This window comes from Cyprinus carpio, chromosome B8 (genome assembly GCF_018340385.1).
Source record: "Cyprinus carpio isolate SPL01 chromosome B8, ASM1834038v1, whole genome shotgun sequence".
NCBI lineage: Eukaryota > Metazoa > Chordata > Actinopteri > Cypriniformes > Cyprinidae > Cyprinus > Cyprinus carpio.
This window is the reverse complement of record NC_056604.1, coordinates 12,370,532-12,398,439: the sequence shown is the minus strand read 5'-3', so window position 1 is coordinate 12,398,439 and position 27,908 is coordinate 12,370,532. Positions and strand designations below refer to the sequence as shown.

General features: G+C 36.7%; 1 protein-coding gene across 3 annotated transcripts; it reads right to left on the bottom strand.

The window, feature by feature from the left end:
- Positions 1 to 79: 79 nt before the first annotated feature.
- LOC109094622 (G-protein coupled receptor 61-like) lies at positions 80 to 24,073 on the bottom strand. 3 transcript variants are annotated; one of them, XM_019108340.2, is made up of 4 exons: positions 23,979 to 24,073; positions 23,203 to 23,297; positions 22,444 to 22,492; positions 80 to 2,312 (listed from the first exon to the last, which is right to left on the bottom strand). In XM_019108340.2, the coding sequence occupies exon 4, from the start codon at positions 2,049 to 2,051 to the stop codon at positions 642 to 644; it is 1,410 nt and encodes a 469-aa protein (XP_018963885.2). In that variant the 5' UTR covers positions 2,052 to 2,312; positions 22,444 to 22,492; positions 23,203 to 23,297; positions 23,979 to 24,073; the 3' UTR covers positions 80 to 641. The 3 variants fall into 3 exon arrangements, with proteins under 3 accessions (XP_018963885.2, XP_042585687.1, XP_042585685.1); XM_042729753.1 differs by lacking the exon at positions 22,444 to 22,492; XM_042729751.1 differs by lacking the exons at positions 22,444 to 22,492; positions 23,203 to 23,297; positions 23,979 to 24,073 and adding an exon at positions 7,366 to 8,210.
- Between the last annotated feature and the right edge of the window lie 3,835 nt (positions 24,074 to 27,908).

Here is a 27,908-nt window from a genome sequence, read left to right as displayed (position 1 = left end):
TCCCCAAACTTTTAAACAGTAGTACAGATAGAAAGAATGAAAGATCTTGTACACCACAACCACCACAGACTATATGTGTTTCAATGTTTTTAATTAATTTTGAGAAAAAAACAAAAAAACATCTTTTTCAAAATATGACATTGTTGACGCCCATAATTTTACGGCAACTAAAGAATTAGAATCTACCCACCACACAAACAACCTTGCTTCAATGTTAGTGCATGCTCCAAATTTTGTTGGTACAATAATACTTCGTTATTAGCCAATTTTATACTCATTTGTTGTCTGAATTAATATTAGGAGCATTATAATTTGTAACATCGACCACTTTATCATACCGCTTTTTGAATACAGATTCCACGTCACAATGTTGCTTCTGTGTTACATTGTTCGGACAAATGTCGCTGAATCTATATAAATAAGTTTCTGTCTAGTGGTAATGTGCTGAAATGAGGTCATTTCATCAGACTAACATATCTTCTCTAAAGAAAAAAATATGCTTTGGGTATGACAGAAACCTACCAACCAACAATGTAAAACCAGCAATGTACAAATTTGTCAGTAGAGTATAAAAAGATCCAATGGTTAAAACATAGCAACAATTTATGATACATTAAATATATATTTCACATCTGAAAATATCAACCTTGCAGTTCCGATTTTGTCTTGATACAATTGTCTGATATATTAAAGTCGTTCATGTGTTGGTGCTCTATGAACTCCGAGGTCTCCTCCATGATCTGGCCAGGAATGTGGAAGTCAACAGATGGCCTGTGGAGCTCGGTGGAGAGAGGATTGTCCTCCTCCTGTTGAGGGATGGAGATGCTTTGGGAATTCCTTGGCCGCATATTGCAACCTGTGCCCTGAAGAAACTGGAGAAAGTTCTCCTCAATAGAAGCCTCTCGACTAGGCAGCTGTTCTTCTTCACCGGGACGCCCCCACTTAAAAATGAAGGCCAGGTTTCTGGTCAGCTCTTCCCTGATCTGCCGATTCAGACAGCCGTAGAAAAAAGGATTGGAGGTGAAGCAGAAGTACCCGATCCAGGTGAAGACGTCCTCCAGCTGGGCCATGCGTGTGAGGGATTCGTGAGAGGACGGAATGATGGCGCAGTACAGGTGGAAGGAGAAATAAGGCAGCCAGCACCCAAGGAACTGACCTCCTACGGCGACTAGGACCACCGCAGCCTTGCCCCCGCTGAAAGTCCTCTGAGGGGTGGTCCGAGCTCCGCTGAGGCTGGCCGCCATGCTGGAGTAGCTGCTAAGAGATTCAGAGCGCGGCCGGGGAGTCTCCATCCATGTGGGGACTGGCCCTTGCTGCATGGCGGCAACTCTGGCCACCTTAAACATGTTGCAGTACACCACAAAGATGATGAGGACTGGACACAGGAAGTACATGAGGGTAAAAAGGACCATGAACACCAGCCGTTGGGGCCCTTCCTCCATCCAGTGGAGCGAGCAGCACTTTGGTTCAACGATTTTCCCCATAACTTTCCCCAGAGCCATTCCTGGCTCCTCTCTATCGAGCGCCCAGCCGAGTAAAGGGAACGCGGACATGAGGATGGCTTTGATCCATATTCCAATTAGAACTGAAACCACTAACCCCACAGTCATTTTCACCTCGTAGCGCATGGGATGAACGACGTAGTAGTATCTCTCGACGTTGATGGCTGAGATAGTGAGGATAGCAGCACTGATCAGTCCCACGCTCAGACACAGATAACCCTGACAAAGAGCCTTGTTGAAAAAGCCCTGACCTGACAGCATACCCAGTGGCATTAACACCAGGGCCGCGATGAGATCCACCAGGCAGAGATGGAAGACGAACACAAATTTACGTAGTCGCGGCGTCCTGGCGATGACTGTCATTACGGCTAAGTTGCCCACTATAGCCAGTATGTCCATCAGGAGCATGATGCACAGGCTGAGCATCTGCAGGAGGTGTCCATCTCTGGGCTCGCTCAGTCCTGAGGATCTAGGCTGGGTTGCGTTCGGACGCCAAGAGGTGGTGTGGGTGATGTTCCACGTTGTGTTGTAGGCAGCTGTATGCTCCATGAGAGGATGGAATGAGGATTGTGGGCGGAGGTGATTCTCATGGGACTATCACCCATTCTCCCCTGCTGAAGAGTGGCATCCAGCAGTACCGTTTGATGGGGGAGTTCTGTTGGCGTTACGACATGCTGGTAGAGGTCGGACTCTGGAGTTGGGGCTGATTAGGGTTGCAATGTCCAGTTTCATCTTCAAATATTCTTCTCTGAAATCCCTGGAGCACCACTGTGCTCAAAGTCCAGCAGCTCCAAATGAGACATGATGGGACTGTAAAGAGAGACAATAATGTTAGCAAACAACTTTTAAGGAATAAGCCATGTTAGTCCTGGATAAAAATACTGACTTTGCAATTAATCGCGATATTCAGTTAAACAGACTTGATATCCATTCTTAAAATCCTAATATGGTCACCAAGACAAAATAAAGTGTATTTTATTCAAGGTTGCAAATTGAATGTGGTAAAATGTGTGTTTCTATTGAGTTGTCCTCATGGGCTGCAAGTAATAACAATCCAGTTCACAAACAAATAACTTTCTTGAAGTGTTTCAATTTAGCTGATCAAAAAACATACGGGACAACTAGTGTAGTCCAATTCTCAAACAACTGACTCTCATTAACTGGTCTAGGTTTGGGCGATATACCAAAATCGTATTTCATGATATGAGTAATTTTATTTCACGGTAACAACATATATCATGACAGTTATTTTATCAAATTATTTTGATATCATAGAAATTTCATAATTCTTGTTACCAGTGAAAACCTCACAAAAAACTACTACTAGCCTAATTTTTAAAAAACAAGCTCACTGAAGACAGTCAGCGATTAAATAAGAATAAGAAAATAATTACAACCAATAGCACAAAATACTACAGTAGAACAAATAAATACATGTATTATATAATCAAATGTATAAAAACACTGCATATTCTTCACTGTGAAAATTAAATCTATATTTCTTCTTATTAAAGCTACAAAAGTGACTGAGTCAAGACCAGTGAGAGATTTTCTTTGTTTTGTTGTTTGATTAACATGAATGACAGACAGTAGGAATATTAGACTGCTGTCACTTTAAGAGCTGCCTGGATCAAATATAGTGTTACACATGTGTTTTCTTTCTCAGTTTGCTTTCACTTAAGACCTAAATTACTGTGTTTATGGGGATACTTCGCAAAGACGGGCATTTTGACATACAAGTGTGTGTATTTAACCTTTTCAAGGCCTATGAAGCAGTAAAAATAAGCACTGTATACTGCAAAATGAGTTCTCTTTCACTGCTGATTACATTTCAGTGGCTTAAAATCACTTGTTTTTTGACTGTAATGCTTTAAAACGAGTGCGAACTACAAGTTTTCGTGACCAAGTAGCACAGCAAATTACATGAGCGTGTAATCGTGACACAGACAATAGTCCAAAATCTCTACCGACTGACATATTTCTACCAGTCAATTGTGTCTTCCGGTATATCACCCACCCCATAGCTGGTCTTTTTAATCAATCATTCAAAAAAAGATTAACAATTAGGAGTTATTGTTTGAATCAGTTGGATCCTTCATCAAATAAACTTATTGAATCCATCAGAGCAGTTATTAAATCAACAATAAGTTATCCTTGCAAGTTACTGCATTATCATACATTCGTATTTAAATAAAACGGATTATTATACCTAAAACATATGCCCAAATGAATTGGAATCAAATCAAAATGAATCAAAATTATGATTCGGAATCAAATTCAATAATGAAATCTTCACGATACCCAACCCTAAATTCACACAAACATACAACTGCATGAAACACACCCTTCAAAGCTCGTTACACTGTTGACAATCATGTGCTCTGTGTTTATGGTCATGACCTCACCTTGCACACTACCTCACATGCATCATTTCTCAGATTTACAATGTCATATTTTACTGTAAAAACACAGGACCAGCTTTGTTTCTCCACATCCTCAATCCATCCAGTTTTTCTCTGAGGGCACAAACTCTCCCTTGTGACACAATGTGGTCAGTGTTGTGACAAGCTCAAAAGCATCTCTAATTCAGCTATAAACTGTTGTTTTTGGACATCTCTGTAAGCATCGAGACTGTTTTCTGCCCAAGGCTTGTGACAACAATGATCTCATGGTTAACTGATTGTAGAAGTGAAGCGAAGGGACTGTTCTGTACCTGGAAGGTATCACAACTGTGGTTTGGCTAGACAAAAAGCAGTTAGAGCTACAGTGGCATGATTATCCACATGACTATGATGAGCTTGATTGTGATGATAATAGTGATAACGTTTAGCCCTTCTTCTTCATCATAAGGTTTGGGTGCTTTAGAGGTTTTTTTTTTTTTTTTTTTTTTATAAGTAAGCATTAAAAAAATACTAATACTCAAAATAGTAGGGGGTATTTTGAGTTAAAGGCACAGTTCATCCCATATGAAAATTCTGCCATCATTTACTCACCCTTGTATTGTTCCAAACCTGTATGACTTTCTTCCTTCTGTGGAACACATAAAGATATTTTGAAGAATATTTCAACTGTTTCTGTTAACTGGACCCCATTGACTTTCATTGTCATTTCATTTTGTGTTCCACAAAACAATAAAAAAAAAATAGAATTTTAAATTTTGGTTGAACTACCTCTTAAAGTGGAAAAAGCTCTAAACATCATCCACAGAATAATAATTACTAAGCATACTTAAAAGGAATAAAAATAATTAAAAAACAACTTTTTGATCTGAAATGAAGGGGCTCAATGACACAATAGTTATTGGTGAACTCAATACATTTCCAGGTAACCTCTTGGGATTTAACCTGTGATGTTTACATACTGTAATTAGGCCAGAACCATAAGGATACCGCTAGGCCTGGATTTTAGTTGTGCTAGGCAATCCAGCACTGTTAAAAGTGAATACAGGAAGTTTTTACCTTAAAGGTGAAGTGTTATTTGTGGTTAAAATACTTCCTTCTGTCACAGTTAAATGTGCAGAAACTTTCACAAAAGGCTCTTTCACAAAATAGACTACATTTACATGCACAGTTATAATTAAGCTTCAGCAAACTTTCGAATGTGTACTGTCCATGACAGAAAGCTAATCAATTTTTTGAAGGATTAACACACATGAAGCATCCTCTTTGTCTTTATGAGCAAGCGCATACTTCCAAAGTTAGATAGTTCACCTAAATATGCAAATTGTTCATATATTATTTACCCTCATGTCGCTTCTTTCTCCTTTCTTCTGCAGAACAAGATGAGAGTTGTCTCTTTTTTATACAATGGAAGTAAACAAAACAGTTTCTTTAGAATATATTCTTTTATGTTACGCAAAACAAAGAAAGTCATAGTTTTCAATTGACATTAACATGAATGGCAGATGGCAGAATTTTCATTTTTGGGTGAACTATCTCTTGTAGTCATAATAACATGTTTACACCACCATTCAGAGGTTTGTGGTTGGTATGATTGTTTGATGTTTTTAAAGTCTCTTTGCTCACCCAGGCTACATTGATTTGATCAGGATACAACAAAAACAGGAATATTGTGAAATATTATTACGATTTAAAATATTTAATAATATATTTTAAAATGCTATTTATTTCTGTGATTGCAAAGCTGAATTTTCAGCAGCCATTACTCTAGTCTTTAGTGTCACAAGATCCTACAGAAATCATTCTAATATGCTGATTTGGTGCTGAAGAAACTTCTTCTTCTTATACATTTTGAGAACTGTGCTGCTTAATATTTTTTGTGGAAACTTTTTCCCCTCTATTTTTAATGAATAGAAAATAAAAAAAACAGCATTTATTTGAAATAGAAATATTTCATTAACATTATAAATGTTTTTACAGTGACTTCAAAAAAAAATGATTGCATTATTGCATCTTTTCTTTAAAAAAAAATAAAAATATTACTAACCCCAACTTTGAATGTGAACATTCTAGACAACGCCGACCTACAATCACACTATCTAGGCCTAGCTAAACATAAATCAGACCCGTAAGGTTTCAGTCAAACTAAAGTATTTACAAAAAAATTGTAAAAAGACAAAATGTTTATAAAATTAATATAAACAAATTGCTTGTTTGAGAATTTTGGCCAGCTGGACACAGCCAGACAAGCTCAACCAATGGCGTGTATTTAGAACATGTCATTTCGTTTTCTATTTCATTAACGGCAGAGCTGCACACTTTACCTGTAAGGACCCATTTCTACATCTGTGCTTTAAAAAGTCACTTTCATTGGTAGAGTATTCCACTTGAGTCATATTAAATATAATAGGCTATTTAAATAATAAAACCAGCTATTTAAGATATCAACTTCTTACAAGCTTTAATTTTGTTTTACGGTCACTACAGCTCCATAATAAGCACTACAGAGAAATGTTCATTCGTTATGTCAAGATCTGTGATCTAGAAACCTACATATCCATTACCCATGTCATGGCATACTGTAAATAATCAACATGAAAAACAATTCTATGCAAGTTTGCAAACATCAGCCGGTGAGGCTTCTAATGCTCATGCACATGACGAGAAACATGAACACTTTCTGGGGGTTTCATTTGTGCATTTGATTAAATTTTTAGGGTTTTAAAAACAACCTGTGCTTTCTATAGGAAAGGAGTGGGATTAGTGTTCATGCTCTTAAATGCATCTGCAGGGCCGAGATGAAGCCCGCAAATGCATTTTAAAACGGTCGACTTTCTGTGAACCCTCCTGCACTTTGTGAGACAAGAATCTCAGTCAATCTCAGGGGCTGCCAACTGAAAAACATATGACCCTGTAATATGCACATGACTCAGTATCTACAGCGATGAAAACTAGCTCTGTTGTTCAAAAACCTTGTGTTTTCCCCCTCCCTTCTTCTTCTTTTTCTCCTTTCCTTCCTCACGGTGACCAGTGCTGGCACTTTACAACTAATAGCCCACACTTATAAACATGATGTCTGCTGTCATCACCTAAAGTATCCACTATCACCCCAACAACTACCCAGTTCATTGTCTGCTTCCAAACAGTTCCCATAATCCCCCGAGGTGAGCTGATTCAGTGCTACATTACACATATGTCATGTATGTCAACACCTTCATTCAAGGCCACCTCTGGTTTATGTTTCCTAACAAAAGATACAAACAGCTATTCCTCCATGTCACTGCCTGCTTATGGTTTTTTTTTACTGAAAGAGGGTGATATTGGATATTATTTCCAACTCATCCGTCTGGAAATTCTACAACATATGCATGTCATCCAGCATGCACAAGTTTAAACAGGCGTCGGTGTGAGGAAAGGAGTTAAAGGAACCGTAGCTCCATGAGATGTAGATGTGGAGAACGTACCTGTAGTAGAGAGGTCCAGCAGCGAGGATCTCCTCTTCAGCTTCCTGGGTTAGTGTCGCGCGACAGTGAGAGAGGGATAAAAAGAGGGGGAGAGAGAGAGCGAGAAAGCTAGAGAGAGAGATACCCAATACCCCTCCTCACCTGGCCCTTTCATCTCTCCGCCCCTCACCCTTTCACCCGCCCACACGCATGTTCACACACACATATTCACACAAACACACACAGAGAAAGAGAGAGAGATATCGCCCCCTCCCCCGTCAGCGATGCTTCAGGCAGGCGGCTGGTCCAGGTGGTCAGGATGATGTTCAAGCTGCCGAGAAGACGAAAAGATAACAAAAAGCACTGTCTCTTTAGGCAGCGCCGTACGAAACCCACTCTCGCCCCTTTTCTGACACACACACATCCACACAAACACACATAAACATGTGCTCTCCCTCACATGCACACAGGGCAACTGCAGAGCAGAATGGAGAGGAGACAGGGATGCAGGCAGGCAACCCTCCTCGCTTCACCAGGTCCTAGCGCCCTCCCGTTCCTGTTTCGTTCGTCCACAGGCCCTCAGGCGCATACGCTCGCACACATGGGCTGCGGTACGGTGTCATGTCGGGTTCCTGGGACCCATGAGGGGTGTTGCAAAGAAAAACAGTTGCTTTTTCCTCTTTCAATCTCTTACTTGGGCTTGGGTTGATCTCTATGTCCAATCCATTAAAAGCCCTCTCATGAGACCCTGATTATTGTTCTTTTGCGATTGCAAATTCTGCCAAGGCGCAAAGGGACTGTGAGAAAACCTCAGCGGTTGTGCCGTTTTGGAGATGCCAAGAACACAGAAAATGATTCTAAAAGTAGGTTTTGAAGGACATTGTGTGTCAAATGAAAACCATTTCAATTAAAATGGAAATTTAGTTAATAGGCCTATAAAATGCGTTTTTCTGTCAAAGAGTTATTCGTTCAACAGAACATTGAAAGAATAGAATATTTAAAAAATTCCAAATAATTCCTGAAAAAAGTAGCTTTTAAAAAAACTTTTTTGAAATAGAAAATTTAGTATTTATTTTAGGTATTTCATGCAGTGTTTCTGGGTAAAATTTAAAATTATTTGCTTCCATTGTCCTCATTTTGTGTTCTGACATTTTAATTGTTCTCTTTAAATTTCACAAGCAGGAAATTACGCATGTCAAATTATTGAGCTAAACTTGCTATTAATGTGCAGCAAATTTATGGCAGGTAAATCTTACTTGCATGAGCTCACAGAAACAAAGCCGCCATGTCTGTCTGAATGTTGCATTTAAGTAAGGGATTCTATATACCTTTTTTAACACATGTGCTTTGCTTCTTTTTAGGATGCACAGGAATCACCTATGCAAGATATTGTATAAAAATGATGAGCACTATCACTAAAACGGCTACGAGCACAAAAACGAGAGAAAACGTTCAGCTGGCACTGACACCACTGGACACAAATCTCTTGTCGCATATGGAGCTGTCTTACAAAAAGAATGACTCATTTATTTAGTTCAGTAAACCGGACAAACATAGAACCAAATAAACAAATTCCTGATGCCTGGTTTTCCTCTAATTTATTAGCATCAGATAAACAATGACTAACTTCTAACATAAGCACAATGGTCACAAGTACAGTATGCACTGAAATCAAACTCGCAATGAAGTTTTGGATAACACTTAAAGAAAAACTGGTTTAAGTACATATTGCACTCTGATCTGTTTCTTTGTGATTTGGCTTTTCAAGACATTCTGGATATTTTACTCTGATATGTTTCTCCATTGTCTATTGTCAATAGCATGATGTATGAAGCAGAACTTACAAAGAAGTGACTTTCAAATCAAGCAACTTTATATTGGCCAACGCAGTGAACCAATGTGACCAACTTGAACCTGTTTTTATTTTTAGTATTATTATTTTTTAAGATTTATTTTTGCCATTTTATGCCTTTAGGACAGTAAGTGGACAGGAGAGAGAGGGGGATGGAATCAGGAAAGGTCAGCGAGCCAGGACTCAAACTTGGGATGCCCAAAGCACAACAGCGTTACATGTCAGTGTCTTTCCTTATTTAAAAAGACATTTTGTTCTACAACAAAAATGAATCACTACGAATCACTTGCAAATCACATAAACTGACAATACTTATGTAGCAACGTATGTTTTGTAAAAACACATGGGCTCGTGTTCATGTCTGAGGTATGACTGAGCAATTTATGAGTAAATGTCTCTTCAAGTAATGTTCACCACAGTCCTTACTTCACTCATAAATCAAAAACCGCTAATCTAAAAACCCATTAAAAATTCTCAAGGGAAACCAAGGCTAATTCTCTTCAGGGTTTTAGGACTACAAACTGAACCACTCTATAGGACTGAACACTCTCTTTCTGTGAGAGTAAAACTCACCCAGAGAAGAAATAATAATAAATCTCTTATGAATAATTGATAGAACGATGAACAGGACTGCAGGACCTGCAATGAGACAATTTTATTCTAGTCTCACTCATGTTATAATGCAAGGGCCACATATATTTAGTTATTACAACACAAGTGTGATTTTTTGTGAGGGAAACAAACATTTATGAGAACAATATGATTTTAATTTAAGCTTAGCTGAAAGAATGAATTGTTTTAGCTCCACTGCCTATGTAAACAAAGCATATTGAGAGACCAGCCCTGAGACACAGGGGGGTTGCAAGGCAACGCATTCAGACACAGGAGACCCCTCTTTTGTAACTTTTTGCTCATGAGAAAACACAGCCGCAGGGGACTTTTTGCTCATGAGAAAACACAGCCGCAGATTTAAAGATGATGTAGATCCCAGCGATGAATGGCTTGATCTGGTTCTCGGTTCACGGACACAAGCCTTCCTCCCTTTGTTTGCAGACAACAAGTACAGCAGCTTACATGGGATCGCAGCACCAATTAATCAAGAGATCAATAGCGAGACGCACGGAAAGACGGTCAGTGAGCTGACTGTCATTGGAAGGATTAATGGAATGGGAAAAGATAACAACAGGGAACGAAACAAGAACACATGTGTGTGAGTGAGGAGGCAGAGAAAGACAGCAGGCTGAAGGTGTTGAAAAAGACAGAAATAGCATATACTTGCTCAACCCAGCAGCACCAATCACCGGGAGAGGCAAAATACAATGGTCTCCATGACAACTCAGGAGACCATAGACTCCAGGCTGCCTCTGAGCAATAACAGTCCAAGCATCTCTCTGTGCGACAGCCAGTTATAACACACTGTATTTTTAGCACGATACTCCAAAAATAAACACATACACACATATACCCCCTGTATGAGGTATGACTCATCCTTAATATCTTTATTACCACCAATTATCCGTGGCTGATGGTGATATTGCTGCAATTACACATTTCTTCAAATGAAAAAGCACTCAATAATGATTTGCCTTTTTATGCACAAAGCATGTTTGATACCAGTTGAGATATATAAAAATGGAATAGTAATTCATGCATTGTATTTGGGTGAAACAACATACACATAATAATGCATAAAAATGATTAGTAAATATACATAGCAATGTGAGAATGAAAGGGATTTCATTTTTTTAATGACAAACAGTCTAGATGTGCTCATTTTTGTACAATAGAGTATCTTGACTGCAGGGGGCGCTCTTACATTAGAGAAACTGGGTAACGCAGCTGTGAAGGATTGCTAAAACACATTATAGAGCTTCTCATCAGTGCCACTATGTATGTATGTATGTATGTGTGTGACACATTTTCAAAATAGGTAAATACATGTACATTAGCATAAGATCAGTCCATTCATCATCAACAGGGCAAACCAAACAAATTCAATTAAAAGCATCTAATTGCATGATACAAATAGCTCCTACAGCTCACCATCTGAAATAAATGAGGTAATGGCCTTATTCTTATTTTTAAATAATTGTTCAATGTTCAATCATGAGTGTTGAGTACCTTATAACTGTCACTGCCATAATTACAGACAACTACAGTACCATTTTAAGCTTTTGTTTTGTTTTGTTTTGTTTTTTGCCCAAGAGTGTCCCGAGTGATCAAATAGTGAGAGATGCTGTGTTTGTTTGAGTCCTGGACACTTTAAATTAAATCATGATGGTGGGTTTGAGTTGACAGTGTTATAAATAATAAGACTGCAAGATAGGGTTAGTGACATTTTTGTGATAATTGCCTCTTTGGGCCATGGTAGAGGTGAAAAGAGAAGTTCTTGTCTTGTTCTGACCTACTTACAGTTTCTTGAGAGCAGGAAAGTGAACAGCATTTCAACATTCACATACAAAGAGGAACACACACAGCATTGCCCCTGCTGGTCAGATGGACTTTTCACACATCTCCTCCCATCCAGCATACACTCAAATACATCCTATTCCTTCACAGGAAAATCATATACCTAGTTTTTTAAAGTCAAATCAAACTACATAGAAGTTATTTGAACAAGTACATTTAATATATAATCTACATAATCATTATTACTTAAAATTGATATTTAAATTTTTTTTTTTTTTTTAAGTTTAATATCCACTCAAAAAAAAGGGACATATTAACTTGCAAATTAGGAGGACGAAGGGGGATTTTTGTAAGGTTTAACAGAGGGCAAACGTCTTTCAACAAAACATTATTCAGCATTATATACAGTCATGGCCAAAAATATTGGCACCCTTGGTAAATATGATCAAAGAAGGCTGTGAAAATTAATCTGCATTTTTAATCCTTTGATCTTTTATTTTAAAATTTCACAACAACCTTTCATTGGATAATAAGAATTTAAAATGGGGGGAAATATCATTATGTAATAAATGTTTTTCTCAAATACACTTTGGACACAATTATTGGCACCCCTAGAAATTTTTATGAGTAAAATATCTCTGAAGTATATTCCCATTCATATTCACAATTTTGAGTACTCCAGTGTGATTATGAACATTAAATTATCCAGCCATGGCTTCCTGATTCACAAAAATATAAATAGTAGGGAAAACAAAGGCCTAATTCCCTTAATCATCCACCACAATGAGAAAAACAAAGAATATATTTCTGATGTGCAGCAAAAGATAATTGAGCTTCACAAATTAGGGAAGTGGCTATAAGAAAAGAGCTAGAGCAGTGAAAATTCCCATTTCCACCATCAGGGCAATAATTAAGAATTACCAATCAACATAAAATGTTATGAAACTGCCTGGAAGAGGACGTGTGTCTATATCGTCCTAATGCACGCTGAGGAGGAGAGTTTAAGTGGCTAAAGATTCTCCAAGAACCACAGCTGGAGAATTGCAGAAAATAGTTGAGTCTCAGGGTCAGAAAACCTTAAAACAGCACCTACATCACCACATGTTGTTTGGGAGGGTTTCAAGAAAAATTCTCCTAGCTCATCCAAAAGCAAACTCCAGCATATTCAGTTATCAGACACGACTGGAATTTCAAATGGGACTGGCTTCTATGGTCAGATGCAACTAGAAATGTAGCTTTTTTTTTTTAAAATAAGGTTGGGTTTGGTTTGGTGAGGGATGGGATGTAAAGTATGTGTTGTATGAAATATACTGCTGTATTTTGATGTTGTGGGCCTATATTTCTGCTGGAGGTCCTGGACATCTTGTTTAGATACATGGCATTATGGATTCTATCAAATACCAACAGATAAAAAAATCAGTCATTGACTGACTCTGTTAGAAATCTTATAATTGGCCATGTTTGGATCTTCCAGCCATAGAGTAATCCAAACTCAAACCTCAAAAACAACACAAAAATGGGCCACTGAGCACAAAACCAAGCTTCTGCTATGGTCATTCCAGTCCTCTGACTTGAACCCTACAGAAAATGAGTGTGGTGAACTGAAGAGGAGAAGCACCATCATGGAGCTGGGAATCTAAAGGGTCTGAAGTGATTCTGGATGAAGGAATGGTCTCTGATCTCTTGTCATGTGATCTCTAACCTCATCAGGCATTATAGAAGAAAATTTAGAGCTGTTAAACTGGCAAATGGAGGTTTCAAAAAGTACTGAATTAAAGGGTGCCGTTAATTGTGGCCAATGTGTATTAGAGAAAAACATTTATTTCATAATGCTATTTATTTCAAATTCTTATTATCCAATGAAAGGTTAGACTTTTGTGATTTTTTTAAATAAAAGATCAAAAGGATTAACAATGCAGATAAATTTTCACAGCCTCCTTTGATCATATTTACCAAGGGTGCCGATATTTTTGGCCATGACTGTATATGACTGTATATGTATATAACGCCAGTAATAAGTGTTAAAAGGGCACATTTTCTGCCTGCATGGGAGTCGGTGTAATTATTTTAATTGGTTTTTATAGAGCAGGTAGTGCATCCATTGGCAACACAAGGGAGCCTGTGTAGCCTGTGTGAAGTCCACAGGATTGCACTCACTGCATTAATGTCTGAGCAACACAGAGCAACTGTAATTATTTTTTTTTTTAAAAAGGGAAAGACAATACCTTGGGTCTGTGTTCCTGTCACAGATACAGAGATATTAACGATTAAAAGACCAGTCTTAAGTAATGAATTACCCCTGTTCTGTAAGCGCACTGTGGAAAGGGTTAGGGTTAGGGAATGTGTTAGATGGCCAAGCACCACCATCCAGCAAAGAGCTATGAATGAAGGCAAAGTCCTGCCAAATACACGCACATCCAAGCATCCATGCGTGGGTGCACAATATATCTACGATGTATAAGAGGCCATTTACATAGAGTTTGACGTACTCTAATGTTCATCTGCACAGTTTTCTTTTTATATAGCTTTTTAATCCAACCAGAGTATATATAGTGGTCTCAAAACTTAATTTTTTATGACAATATTTTGAAGGTTGCTTTTTATTTTGTCTTTGCATAATATAAGAAAAAGAGGTCCCACTTTATATTAGGTGGTCTTAACTATGTAATTAAACAGATGTAAATACATGCAGGTATTTTAAAAATACAAGTAAAATGTAAAAACATGTATGTACACAATAAGTGCATTGTATCAAATGATTAATTTAAATGTAAGTACATAGTATAGTAGTTAAGGCCACCTAATATAAAGTGGGACCAAAAAAATGGCATTAATTTTAGAGCAAAATAGCACTAAAACACATTGTAAAGGTTATCCATAATTGATTAACATTTAAAAGTTTTTTGCTGTTATTCAAAATTTACACAGTTTGCATGGCCACTTTAATTACTGAATCATTTATCAGTCACCTGTATTCACACTTTATTTATTGCGTCATTTATTAGTTATTTTTATTTTAGTCTATTGTATTATGGTTAACACCTTCTTAGTGATTACGAAGCTGGGTACCAGCCAAACAAAACTCCATGACCCTCATGACAGCTGCACACAGTGCACAGGTACTACTGCTGCATCTAACCACATCCATTACAATCTACAAGTTCCAGTAAACCCAAGACAGATCAGCAGGATTTCTATGTCTGTATGTCTCATCTACAACTTTGTAAATGATCGATTGCAGTGGCTATTTTAAAGAAGCAACTCAAGTGAGTGGAACTGGCTGACAGTGGGAGACATATGAAAAAGGACCAACATTGCAACTGGATCAGCAAGAATGTCAAGCCGTTATGAATGAGACCATGCACTCAGAAAGAACTAGATGAAGAGGCCAGTGAAAACCATACGACAAAAGAGCATTTAATCACAGCTTGAACAGCAAAGGCACCTTACACAGATGAAGCTAAAGAGAGCATCTCATTCAGTTCCCTCTCAGAGCATTATGATTATTTGCAGCACTTCACACCTCACATACCTCATAAGTGACTAAATACATCTCGTCTAAACACCAAGGCGATCACTGAGAGATCCTCAATACTCCTCATATTTATTTATGAGCCAATGTCAAGATCTGCATCATTCTGTTTTGCATTATCTAACAGAATAGGGTCTGGTAAATTCACTCTGGCCTCCTTTTGACATATCTCTAATCTGACTGCCATGTGGACTTTCATTTTTTAATTGCCATACACGAAGAATACCAATGCTGCTCTGCTTGTGAGGATCTCATTAGCGAACTATAATATGAATGCCATTTGTGCTTTGATTTTTTAATTGCCATACACAAAGAATTCCTTTTTACGATTAATCGATGAATCGGTTTATGTACTTATATTTTAGTTTTGCCCATTTTTTTTCCCAAGGAAATTATTAACAAAGGATCTTTATCATTCTACATAGACTTTTTAGAGATTTTTAACCATTTTGCATTGTCATATCCTCATCAAAAACATACCTGGAGTTGTGTTTTATTATGGTGTTAGTTATCCTTTGTCGAACTCTTCTGCAATCAATACACTGACCCATACATACTCTAGCAAATTTCACAAGGAGGTTTCAAATAATGTTTTCACCATGGCAGTCCTTAGGGCTCCTAAAGTAGTTTAACATCCCGAACAAAGCTTATTAAGGAATCTTTCAGAACATATTTTCACAAAGAATAAGAATAAAACAGAATAAAATTGCAGTAAATTGCATTTTATTATTTTTTTTTTTCCTGTAAACACACAGCTTATACCTGGGAAACAGCTTTATAGCTTATGCTGTGAAATTGTAAACAATCCTTCGAATAAAGTGCCAATGGCATGAAACCTGAATGGAACTCACATTTTTAAATAAAATTTAAAGTAAAATCCATCAGAAGGTTGTCAGGAAAAACAATTGGACACACAAAAAACCTGCTGTGTGAAAAAGAGCAGTGAATACTTAGAAAAAAAGTGCATTTCAAATACATTTAAACATTAACCTCTCTCAGTCAGTCATAATTAGGCTGCATAACTGAATTATGAACTGGTAAACGACAAAGCTTTAAATGTTAATTGTTAAAAAGCAATGTTATCAGCTTTTACGACTAAACATTTGCAAACAACATTGTACTGCAGAATCTGCACAAATAAAAGTCTGCGCACACAGTGATTGTTGTTATCAGCTTTTACGACTTAACATTTGCAAACAACATTGTACCAAAATTCAAAAAATGTAATAAAGCGATAAAATGTTAACAAAACAGTTTGTGCATGGTGATTGTCAGTTTCGACTACCTGTGGGAAATGAGGCAGAACACTATTCACTCATTATTTGAGAAAAACTTTGCATTGCAGTGCAAATGTTCAGGGCTTAGGCTTGCTCTCTTTTTAGAGGATATGTTTCCTGCCGCAGAAAACAGCCGCAGTTTACAGATTACTCTTCTTTTTTTGAAGGCTCAAAGTAAAGTGCTCCCACACTTTGGATGACTTCGTTCGATTAGTTTTATCTTCCGCTTTTTTATTTTACTTTCTCGAGCTTACTCCACTGCCGCCTGCCTCACTTATCACGCTGAATGCTGCAGAGACGCTGTGCGGGAAGCACGTGACATAAAACGAGGCCAGCTATTGGCTATTCGCTACTTCCCCTGCTGTACTGGCTGTGTAAAACCTCCGGTGGCTCATTACCGCCACACTTTGGTCACCGCAGATTTAAAATATGCACGAAATGAGCCGGTTACGGCAAATAAAAATTATTTAGCAACGAATCGATTACTAAATTAGTTGACAACTATTTTAATAATCGATTTTAATCGATTAAATCGATTAATTGTTTCAGCTCTAATTATAATTGATTTTATTCTTTTGAGTATATTATTTGTTTAAGATTTTATCCTCAAAGTGTTTTTAAGGCGCAGCTAATACTGATGTTTGAACTGTTTTATGTTCCAATCAAAAATGACTGGAGGGTAATGTCAATAAGAAACTATTGTTGGGTAACGTGATATATGTTACAGAACTATCAGGACTAAAATAAAGAAATTGAGGACGCAGGAAAAGCCAATATATTTAGAAACAATCAAAATAATATCTATAAGATAACATCTTTAGTTTGAAGCATTTTAAGAATGGACAAAGCGGGAAAATGTTTTGTCAAAATGGTAACATCAACTCAAAGTAGTAAATTTATTTATAATTCAACTGCTGTTCACTTAGAAAATTACCAGTTTCCATAAAAAAAAAAAAAAAAAGTTTCCATAAAAAAAAAAAAAAACAACAACTATGTAACCTGTAAAAATCTGTAATATTTTATGCTTAAAGAAGTACTATTAGAAGTATGGGGTTGGTATGATTAATATTTCTCCGAATTTGATAAAAAATTGTAAAAAAAATAAAAACTTTTAGAAATACTGTAAATAGGTGCTTAAGAAAGCATACTTTATTTAATAGAAGATAAATATTTTCAAAATACTTTTTTTGTTTATTTTCAATGTTGAAAATGCTTAATATTTTTGTGGAAAATGTGATATATATTTTTTTTACTTCACTTTCATTTTTAACACTGTAAAAATGTTACAGTCACTTTTGATAAATTTAATAATACCTGAATAAAAAAAGTAATAATATGAAGTATGTTTCTTTAAAAAAATCTTACTGAAACCCAATCTTTTTAACAGTAATATAAGAGGACACATAATAATAAGTAAATGTTACATAATAACATAATAATTAAATGTTATAAATTTTAAATTATCTCTACTTCAGAATCATCATCTCTAACTTTAGGAAAAATCATCTCTAACTAACTTTAGGCAGGGCAGGATGAGATCACAGTCTTTTCTGGGGAACCAAATTGAGTCATTGAATTGAATACAATAAATACATAAATGAATCAAAAACAACATATTCCAGTTGCCTAAATTTGAGAACTTACAGTAAGAAAAGAGCTCATCTCACATTCTGATTGTAATGGAGAGAAAATGAGCAGTGACATCATTAGCTAGTGTGTTTAGGGGGGGTTGTATTTCAATGCTTTTAGTTCTTAACCAAAGCCCTGTAAGATGAGTATGATGGGAAATGTTTGCTAAGACTTTGGAAAGAGATGACAGACAAGCAGAGCTACATTACATGGTCTGTTTTATACTGTGATAATTCCTCAACCTGGGCTGCGTTCTCTTTAATCCCTGGGTATGATCAGGTTCCCAGAATGACTCAATTTAGTCTAGTGCAACACAGTGACTGGTTCTCACAGGCGGATCATCTTAGATGACTGTGCACTTCTCTAGCTGCCTGTGCTACGCAGATTTTCTCTAGGGGGCGCCCATGTTTACAGCATGCTAAGGGTTGTAGATATCGCACAGCATATACTAAAGTACCAACACTGGACAACTGAACAATGTAAATACAAATTATACCATTGAGTTGGAATAAAACCTATAACTGAAACATATATTGTTAAAAACACAGATTATTCCACTATTATCAGTCGCAAGGCATAATCTGTGTGGAAACATCATGCATTTAATTTGAAATCTCAATCTAAACATTGCTTTGGTTACTAATCAAAAACTCTCTCACAGAAAAATCACTTTTTATTAATTATGTGAGCAATAGTTATTACTTTAGTTAGAAGCGGTATGAGTACTAAATTTGTCCTTTCTAATTGTTCCTGTGTTTTCTATGGCTGCAGTGTCCTTGGTTGAGAGTTATGGGATCCCAAGTGAATTAACTGCACACTGCAGCAGGGCATGACCCCATCCAGAATACTGCAAGGTGTTTCATCCTGTTAGTCTATAGGCATCCTTTGACTAATGAGTTGTTGAGGACAACAGGCCCATTCTCAAGATGCCACTTACGTCGGAAAATATCAGGGTGTAACCGCCACGGAGCACGTTTGCCCTAAATATGTCCTGTATGGTTACAGCCTTGCAAAGTGCCAAATAGTTATTTATAAACTCAACACTGTGTACTACAAATATAACAACCCATAAAAAAATAAAAATACAAAAACGCGGGGGTTTTTTATTTTTTTTTTTTTTTTTTAATCTCTTATGCTCACCAAGTCTGCATTTATTTAAAATAACCATTTTCTATTTGAATACATATTAAAATGTAATTTATTCATGTGAGAGCAAAGCTGGATTTTTAGTAGCCAGATCTAGATCCTTCAGAAATCATTCTAATATGCTGATTCAGTGCTCAAGAAACATTTTTATGTTATCAATGTTAAAAACAGTTGTGTTGCTTAATATTTTTGGGGAAACCATAGTACTTTTTCTCAGGATTTCTTGAGTAAAGAACAGCTTTTTAAAACAGAAATTCGTTGTGAAATTACAAATGTCTTTACTGTCAGTTTTAATCAGTTTATTGTGTCCTTTCTGAACAAAATATTTAAAAAAAACTTTTGAACAGGAGTATACAAACTTTTTTTAGCAATGTGGAACAACTTATGCCATAAATTGACATTTTAAAGTGTGGAAAAGCATAAAGCATTCAATAAAAAAAAATAATAATTGCTTTTATCTAAAGCCTATTAATGTGCAGAGGTCAACCATATCTAAGGTTTGTCAGATCTCTTAATTTATCATGGAAAAGCTGCTCAATTTGGATCAATAATTTCATATTATAACTGAATACCAAAGGTTGATATTCAACATCACATGAAAAATGAAGAATTTCAGATTACTGAGGAGGATTTTAATAAGCAGGGGGGAGGTTACTATCATGCATTGAACTCAAGGTTAAAGCAATAAAGACTTGACTGCAGGCTTGTTAAACAGAGCTTTCTACACAAAGACTCAAGGCTATTGGCAGTCTTTGACAGGCCTGCTGATATTGTGTAGAAAACATTACCGTTTTACCTTTTTGAATACAGTGGAAAAACCATGCCTCCCACACCTTACAACAGGTTATCTTTTTCATTGAAGGTACTTTTAGGGAGGAATATTACAATTCAATAGGTTATGTCAAGATTCAAACAGCCCGCATGCATCTACATTGTACACTAGCAAGTAAACATTTCTGCAGCATTTACAAGGAGATAACTGTTTCAGGTTCTCGAACAATGCACATTATACAAAACTATCATAATAAAAAAATGATAAAATGTAAAATAGACAGCATTAAAAAAAATTCATCTCATGTGAAGCATTACATGCTTCCCTGCCTTCCAGAAGAATCAGCGAAAGCATTTCATAGTAAGAGTGTTGATCTCACGTTCATGAAAGCATGACAATGTAGCACACCTTTGACCCTTAGTCATTCATTCAGCACAAATCCATACACACAGATTTAAACACACGGGAATGTGCACACACACACACACACCATAATCACAATCCTTCATCTCTTCCCTCTGTGTGTGTGTGTGTGTGTGTGTGTGTGTGTGTGTGTGTGTGTGTGTGTGTGTGTGTGTGTGTGTGTGTGTTTCTGTGAGGAGAGAGACAGCTAGTCTAGAGCAGGATGGAAGTTCTCACTTTAGATAGATGTTGGCTGCTTATTATAAACTTTTTGCCAGCAAGCATGTTGGAGGACACCAGCTGTTTCCTCTCTGGACAAACTGCCAGTCACATCCAGTCTCTTGGTCTAACAGAGTTTGATTACATTATTTGGCCATGGATAGTCTATCCATATCTTTAAAAAAAATAATAAAAAACGATTTACAGATGAAGACAAAGCAGAAGACTAGAATAATTGAAAAACTAGACAATCAGTCGTCATGTACTCACCCTGACCTTGCGCCAAACAAATGTAACTTCATCATGTCATTTGTCGCTGTAAAGCCCCAAAGAGTATAAAAGTAGTTCATATGATTCTCGCATACATTATTCCAAGTCTTCTGAAGTCGTACAATTTATATGAAAACAGACAGAAATTTAAGTACTAAATTTTAACTACTAAAAATTGTGCCCTTCCTGCATTCAAACACTGGGCGTGAGAATAATAATTCTCCACTGCTGCAGTTGTACAGATTCATAACGCATTTATTGCAACTACATTTCATCTTTTTTCATCAAACAGACTTATTCATTAGCTCGACACAACTCATACCGGGACAGAGTCTAGACAGGGCTTTCTTTGGTTCTATGTAGATATAAATTCTATTCTTTGCATTAGCTGGGCATGGCAGGGTATGATTTGACAGCTGTCATAGCCTACCCTGCTCACCCAGTAAGTCTGTTTGTTTAATTAAGAAATTAAGTTGTTTCTAAAAAAAATATTTTAATGGAGTGTCTATTTACACTAAATGCAAATAGCCCGACTTCTTGGCTGAAGCTATTTACACTAACTCCACCCACCAATGTGTGATTCAGCTAGTCAACATCCCCCAGTCGTCAGAGGTCAGCAGTCGCGCAGATGGTAAAACGTGTGACGTGTTCATTTTGACGCAATCGACCTGGGTTCGAATCCGCCTTTTGGCGAACTTTTTTCTCCCGTTCTAAATTTCAAATCACATCAGAAAAGCATTTATTTTCAATAAAAATTAAGAATATAATCAAAAAGTAGTTCTAGTTCACACAGTTCCAATAAACTGCGATGAGTTAAACTCAACAAGCAGACAGACGCCACTACAGTCAAGCGCAGACCAGTACTGAAGTGCACAGGAAATAAGCAGCAGTCATATTTAAAGCAGTTTAAATATGCAGTTTAAATTAATATTGAGTACTGACTGATGTTCACTTGGATTTTTTTCCCCATCGAGGGGAAATAACTTAATACTCTGTCATTTATATAGTTGTATGGTAAAATGTATATTTTTATTTGTGTAGCTTTATGTTCAAAATAACTACAAAATGTCATGCCTTTGAAAAATAAAGAGAACAACAGAATGCGCTGCTTTAGTGCGTCTCGGTCTCCTTGAGCATCATTCTGGTGCTTGCCACAAACATGAACCACAGCGAATACTTGTCTTTTAAAAGGCTTCATTTAGATTATTTAAATGTGTCATATAAGTCACTTTGGAATAAATAACAGTAGGCCTATGTATCATGATAAAAAAAGCAGGAAATACTGTCTGGAAATACTTTAGGCTATAGCAAATTATTTTGTAGGCCCCTATCACTTTAAAGAGGTCCTCGTATGGTACATGCACTTTTACAAGTTGTTTGAACTGAAATGTGTGTTGGCAGTGTGTGTACACAACCACCCTATAATGATAAAAATCCACCCAGTGTTTTTTTTTATCTACTAAGATCTTTAACCCTTTCTCAAATCGAGCCGAACTCAGATGCCTGTCTTTGTGACGTCACAGAGACAGGCCCCTCCCACGATAGTTTCATTGACAGTAGCATTTCAGCACAGACTGGACTGCTGTCTTACCTTAGACCCGCCCTGAGTGAGCTGTCATCAGTCCGCCAATGTTTCGACACTGGAGCAGATGTAGACAAGAATGAATCCTAAGCGATTGAGGTGTTATGTTGTTGAATGTAATAATAACATAGCAGTCATCATTTACTCCTGACATCTGAGCCGCTGAAGTGGATTAATTTTTTTTTTTTAGGGAATGCGTCCCTGATCTACCTAAATGCGTCTATCTTCGCGGGAATCATTTGTGGTTCAGCTTCACCTAGAGAAAAAGTGAGTATAACTTTTTTGAATTAATCTTTGCAAATCGCCTTTCCTAATAATGTGCTAATTAGCAAGTTTCAAAAAGAAAAGGAGCCGTTTTCTCATTTTTCTACTTTCAATATTGTATCAAAAAACGAATTAATGAATGATACATGGATACATATGAGATTTCAGCTCGATATCTCATGTTTCGTTTGTGGTTTAAAAATCGGTTTATAGTTGCAATGTTTCATTCGCACAGATGGGCAGCGCTGAAATGCCCCTTTCATCTGATTGGTCCAATTGCTCCGCCTTCAGTACAAGCTTTTAATTCTTTCAGAATTTCCACCATTACCTGTCTCATCAAAAGCTGGCATGGCCGGTCTACTTCTGACACTGGAAATGTTCCTGTGCATATTGGGCACTGGGCTACAAGAGCCTACACATTAAAACCAAAAATGTATGCAGGGCAAATTTTGTAAAATAGCAATTGATAAATGACAATGTTTAATTTAGCTTTTGCTTGTGTACCTCCTGAGGGTGACTGCAACATTGGATGGTTTTGCATCAGGTCTAAGGTTTTGCCTTGAAGATGTTGCCTCCTCTATCAACACCAAATCATCTTCCTGCAAACAGAAAAGAAAAATGTGATGTTCTACAGATAGAATTCTAGGCTGTTAGGAGTAGTCACAAATAAAAACACCCTTTAGAAGTCATGGGCATACTGAAATGTGGAAGTTAGTTCATTAAAAGGTCTTCAAAGCAAAGTCTCAGCAAGACTACACTGGTACTGGCTGACAAGTCCTGAATATCAGTCCTTACTATTTAAGTAATCAGTTTTGCAATTGTCATTGCACAGGTCTTAAAGATAGTACAAAATAAAAATGTTATTAAACTGCACAGTACACAGTCTTGTAGACTATAGGGTGAAGTCAGAATGTACAGACATCGGTCCCAAATCGTTGTATTTTAGAAAACTTTGAATGGCAGACTACAGCTGTTGGGTGCTGCGAATAGACTTGAGTGTGCATACGGTCATAATTTATTAATCATAACCCGCACAAATGGGCTAGTGATTTGATGTGCGTTACTCACCTTACTTCACTGGAGTTATAATAATCTATAATCTCTGAAAATATTGGTCTGCCGCTTTACTATTGGGGGCTCTGGCAGCTAGCTATATTGTTGGCTAATCAAATCTACAACGGGCTTAGCTAACGTTATGTATTTAGATGGAAGAGCATGAGAGGGGAGAATAATTAAGTTCACTTGTCACTGAGTTTAAGATGTTAAGTTAGTTATCTTACCCAGTACACGAGCTGTTGCTCGTCATGATACAACCTTCCTCGCTCTTCTAAAATGCAGACTGCGGCGGCAGCGAAGGGGATTCCGGGAAACATAGTGGGCGTGGTCTACTAGTGACTTCAATCGAGAGTGACCAATAGAAAAAGGTCTTTCATCCTGGTGTAGAGACCGCCCACTGAGAGACAGCTTCACTTGCAAGCAAAACTTTTCAACTCGCAAACAAAAGTTTAGACCCGCAAAAAAGCAGACTTTTTTTTTATTGCAATCTTTTATTTTTTTATTACTAGCCCACTAGCCTATATGCTGACAGATTATTTCTAGGCTATAGCATTGTATAGATATTGAATGCAGCATTGGTAAATGCAGTGCAAATAGTTCAGTTTCTTTGGATAAATGTGAAGTGGAAGTAAAAAAAAAAAAAAAAATCAATAATAGGCTGAACAGTACCACGATTAATATGTTTGTGACATTTCCCAACTCTCGTCTTTTATTTAGATCAAAAAGCTAAATTGGTTGATGTTTCTCTTTATTATGTTTGCTTGCAAGCCAACTTATATTTAAACCTTATTATTAGTATCAGAGTCAGACCTTCAAACCTATAAAATCTGACAAAACCTGGCAATAAACTAATGCCTTTTTCTATTTATGACGTACTGACACAAAGTAGGCCTACTCTTTGTCAGCACAGTAACCCATTGCAGGAGTGTAGCCTAAGATATGTGAAGTCAGTTATTTAATGAATATTTAAAATAATGCTGAATATAATAAGCCAATATGTGATTTTTAATGGTTAGTTCTTTAATTACATTTATGTGGTTACATTACAACAATAAGGAAAGACATTATTAAAGAAATGTTATAGGCTAAGACTTCTAAGATAAATCTCTCTCTCTCTCTCTCTCTCTCTCTCTCTCAGAATTTGTTTCTACTGTATTAGGTGTCTGTATAGCACAGAATGTCAAAGATGAATTTGGGGGGAAAGGATGTCACTAAATCCCTTAAATCTCACCACAAGGCTGTGTGGCTGAGCATAAGATTACTAGAGCTGAATAAGAGCTTTACTTAACACCATGCAACAAATCAGTGCAATATAACAGTGGGACTGACAGGAAGAATCATGCTTTCTTCTCATTCTCCATGAAGATAAACAGAGAAAACATACAGCTTGTTTAAGCTGCTGCACTGCTTTTACAGGCAGATTCACCAGAGTGCATTAACTTTCTTTGATACATCTCAACTCTATTACTGCATAAATGAACTATCTGACAGAAATATGTAGATCACAGAGTTTTAATGTTCCTTTTTCATGAGAATGCACATACCTATGGAAATTTTCCCAGAGTGCAAGAGAAAGAAAGATTTCACTTATTATAAGTGTAAACCCATGCTGTTCATCCTAAGCATATGAAACAGACTGCTTCCTAAATCTGCTGATTATGTGGAGGTATTTTAACTAAATAAAAATATTACAGCACAGTCTGTGTTCTGATTACATAAGCTCATAGTTGCCAGGGCCTTCAGGGACACATTGTGCCCATCACACGGAACTCGCTCTGAAGGGACATTTGGGTTAAGATCTTTCCGCTTTTAGAACAATTTTACAGATACAGTCATCTATTTGTCCTTTAAAAGAGTCCAACAGAGACTTTGCAGGTCAGCCTCTGGTTATAACCAAAGGAAATGTATCATTAAATGCATCATTAAAATGTTTATTATATTATATTATATTATATTATATTATATTATATTATATTATATTATATATATTATATTATATTATATTATATTATTATATTATATTATATTATATTATATTATATTATATTATATTATATAGTGATTGTACCTATTAAATAGAAACATCAATAGGTTGTACAGAAATCAACTTAGATTGTCAAATTAAATACAGCATCTAAGGTCTATTGATGTAAAATTTCATTGTTGGGTTTTTCTCAACAGTGCCACATGTTTTTAATGACACATAAGTTCTGCATCTGCACAATAGGCTCCATTAATCCTGCAATTAGTGGGATAATTATCTTGTAAATCCACAGGAATCTGAGCCATCAGTCAGAATACTTGGCAGTTTATTGCGCAATAATCAATAAGACGTCGGCTGTGCCTTAGTCATCACACACTTGCAGCCAGCTGAATGTCATGCATAAGAGTGATGCATGCTGGGAAGTACAGAAATATAGGGGCCAGTTCTCTGTCATACATGCAGACACACACACAGTATACACTCTCTTATTCAGAGTAACACAATCCTACTCTTTCTCATCAGCATTAGTGGACATAGCCATTGCATAATCAAACTAGTCATTATGTGAGGGGATGGAGTCTACAGTCACGGATCACAGCAGGAGAAAATCATCTGGGCTGGTTCTTAAGGAAAATCTGATGCTCGGTAAACTTTTGGAAGACGACCAGCTGCTGTTATCAACAAGAAAAAGATTAGAGTAACGTAGAATGTTTTAAAACGTAGACATACAGGGATATGAGGTCTATTAAGAGGCTAAAAATGATTGAATAAATTCTAGCTGAACCACCTTAATCCACCAAAATGCAACATCCTTTTTCTGTTAAGTTTTCCTTACGTGGCCTGCATGTGATTGCCTTGTACAATCTGGTCAGTGTCAAAAGGGAAACTCAGGATGCTATGGGGTAAAATCACCTTTATGTTTTATTTCTATGGCCATAAGAAGCAGGATGGCCATAATAATGCAGACATGCACCAAATCATATGACACTATTGTTTACTGATTCTGTTGCCTCTGCAGTCACTATAAACCCTATGTGAAGGGTGAAGGATGGGATGTCCTGCACTTTGAGACACTCGCTTCTTTTGGGGTTTATGTTCCTGTTTTTCATTATTCATGCCTGATAAATAAATAAAGACACAGTCCAAGAAAAAAGCAGGCAGGAAACAGGACATTTGATCCTGCAATTAATGAAACCACCAGGACACAGTATCAATCTTTTATCTGTTTGTACCTCTGTTAAATAAGACACTTGTTGTTGTCCTCACAGAAGTGCACTTAAACCCAGATGCATCTGCTTATTACAGAAGAGCTTTCACAGGATATTAATATAAAAAAACATTGTAAATATTTCAAAATGTTTTTATTTATTCATTCATGCCAGTGCCACAACAGAAATGTTTTAATGAAAATATGGTGGTCAGCTTGTGCTCAAAGAGATGTAAATTTGATCCCTTTTTTGACAAGGTTGTATTTGGTCAGATTTGATCAAAGGTCCTTGGCTTGAAGAGATGGGCTATAATACAATTTTTTTTTTTAATATTTAAACTCTTTTCATTTTTTGGCTGGGTTTTGTTTGTTAGGATAAATGGGTTATTACATTACTCTTGATTGGATGCTGCTGTACTGGAGAGAAATGGTTTTGTGGCCTGAAATGGCTTGCAAATCTTCTCACGAGAGCAAATGTATTTCCTTTCCTGTAAAATCTCACTATACCAGGCCAGAAGGCAATTCTGCTTTCATAATCACAGTATTAGAAACTATTAAATACTCCATGACAACAGCTTTTGCAGACTGCAAATGTTGCAGATATAATCCCAGCTACAGTCGAAAGAAACATCTTATTGTGTTTACTGTATGTAAACTACTATATTATATATATTTTTAAAGAAAGACTTAAAGAGTTGTCTGAGGTTTGGTGATTGTGATGCTGAAGTCACACAGCTGCAGTGTAGTTTGTTTATCGCTTACATTTAGCTTTTTACTTCTGGCAACTGTATTTAAGTGACAAAATTCATAAAGTTATGTTTGTGAAAATCATCATGATGAACACAACCTGTAAAAAACATGGATCACAGAACTTATTTTCTGCGATAATCCATAAGCTATATGGCCCTTTTAAAAGGAATGAGTGTGATGCTAACGTACAAAAATATGCCATCACTGCAAGCA

Bases quoted from the DNA above. Each gene is read 5' to 3' on its own strand.
- LOC109094622 (XM_019108340.2), bottom strand. From the start codon at position 2,051: ATGGAGCATACAGCTGCCTACAACACAACGTGGAACATCACCCACACC.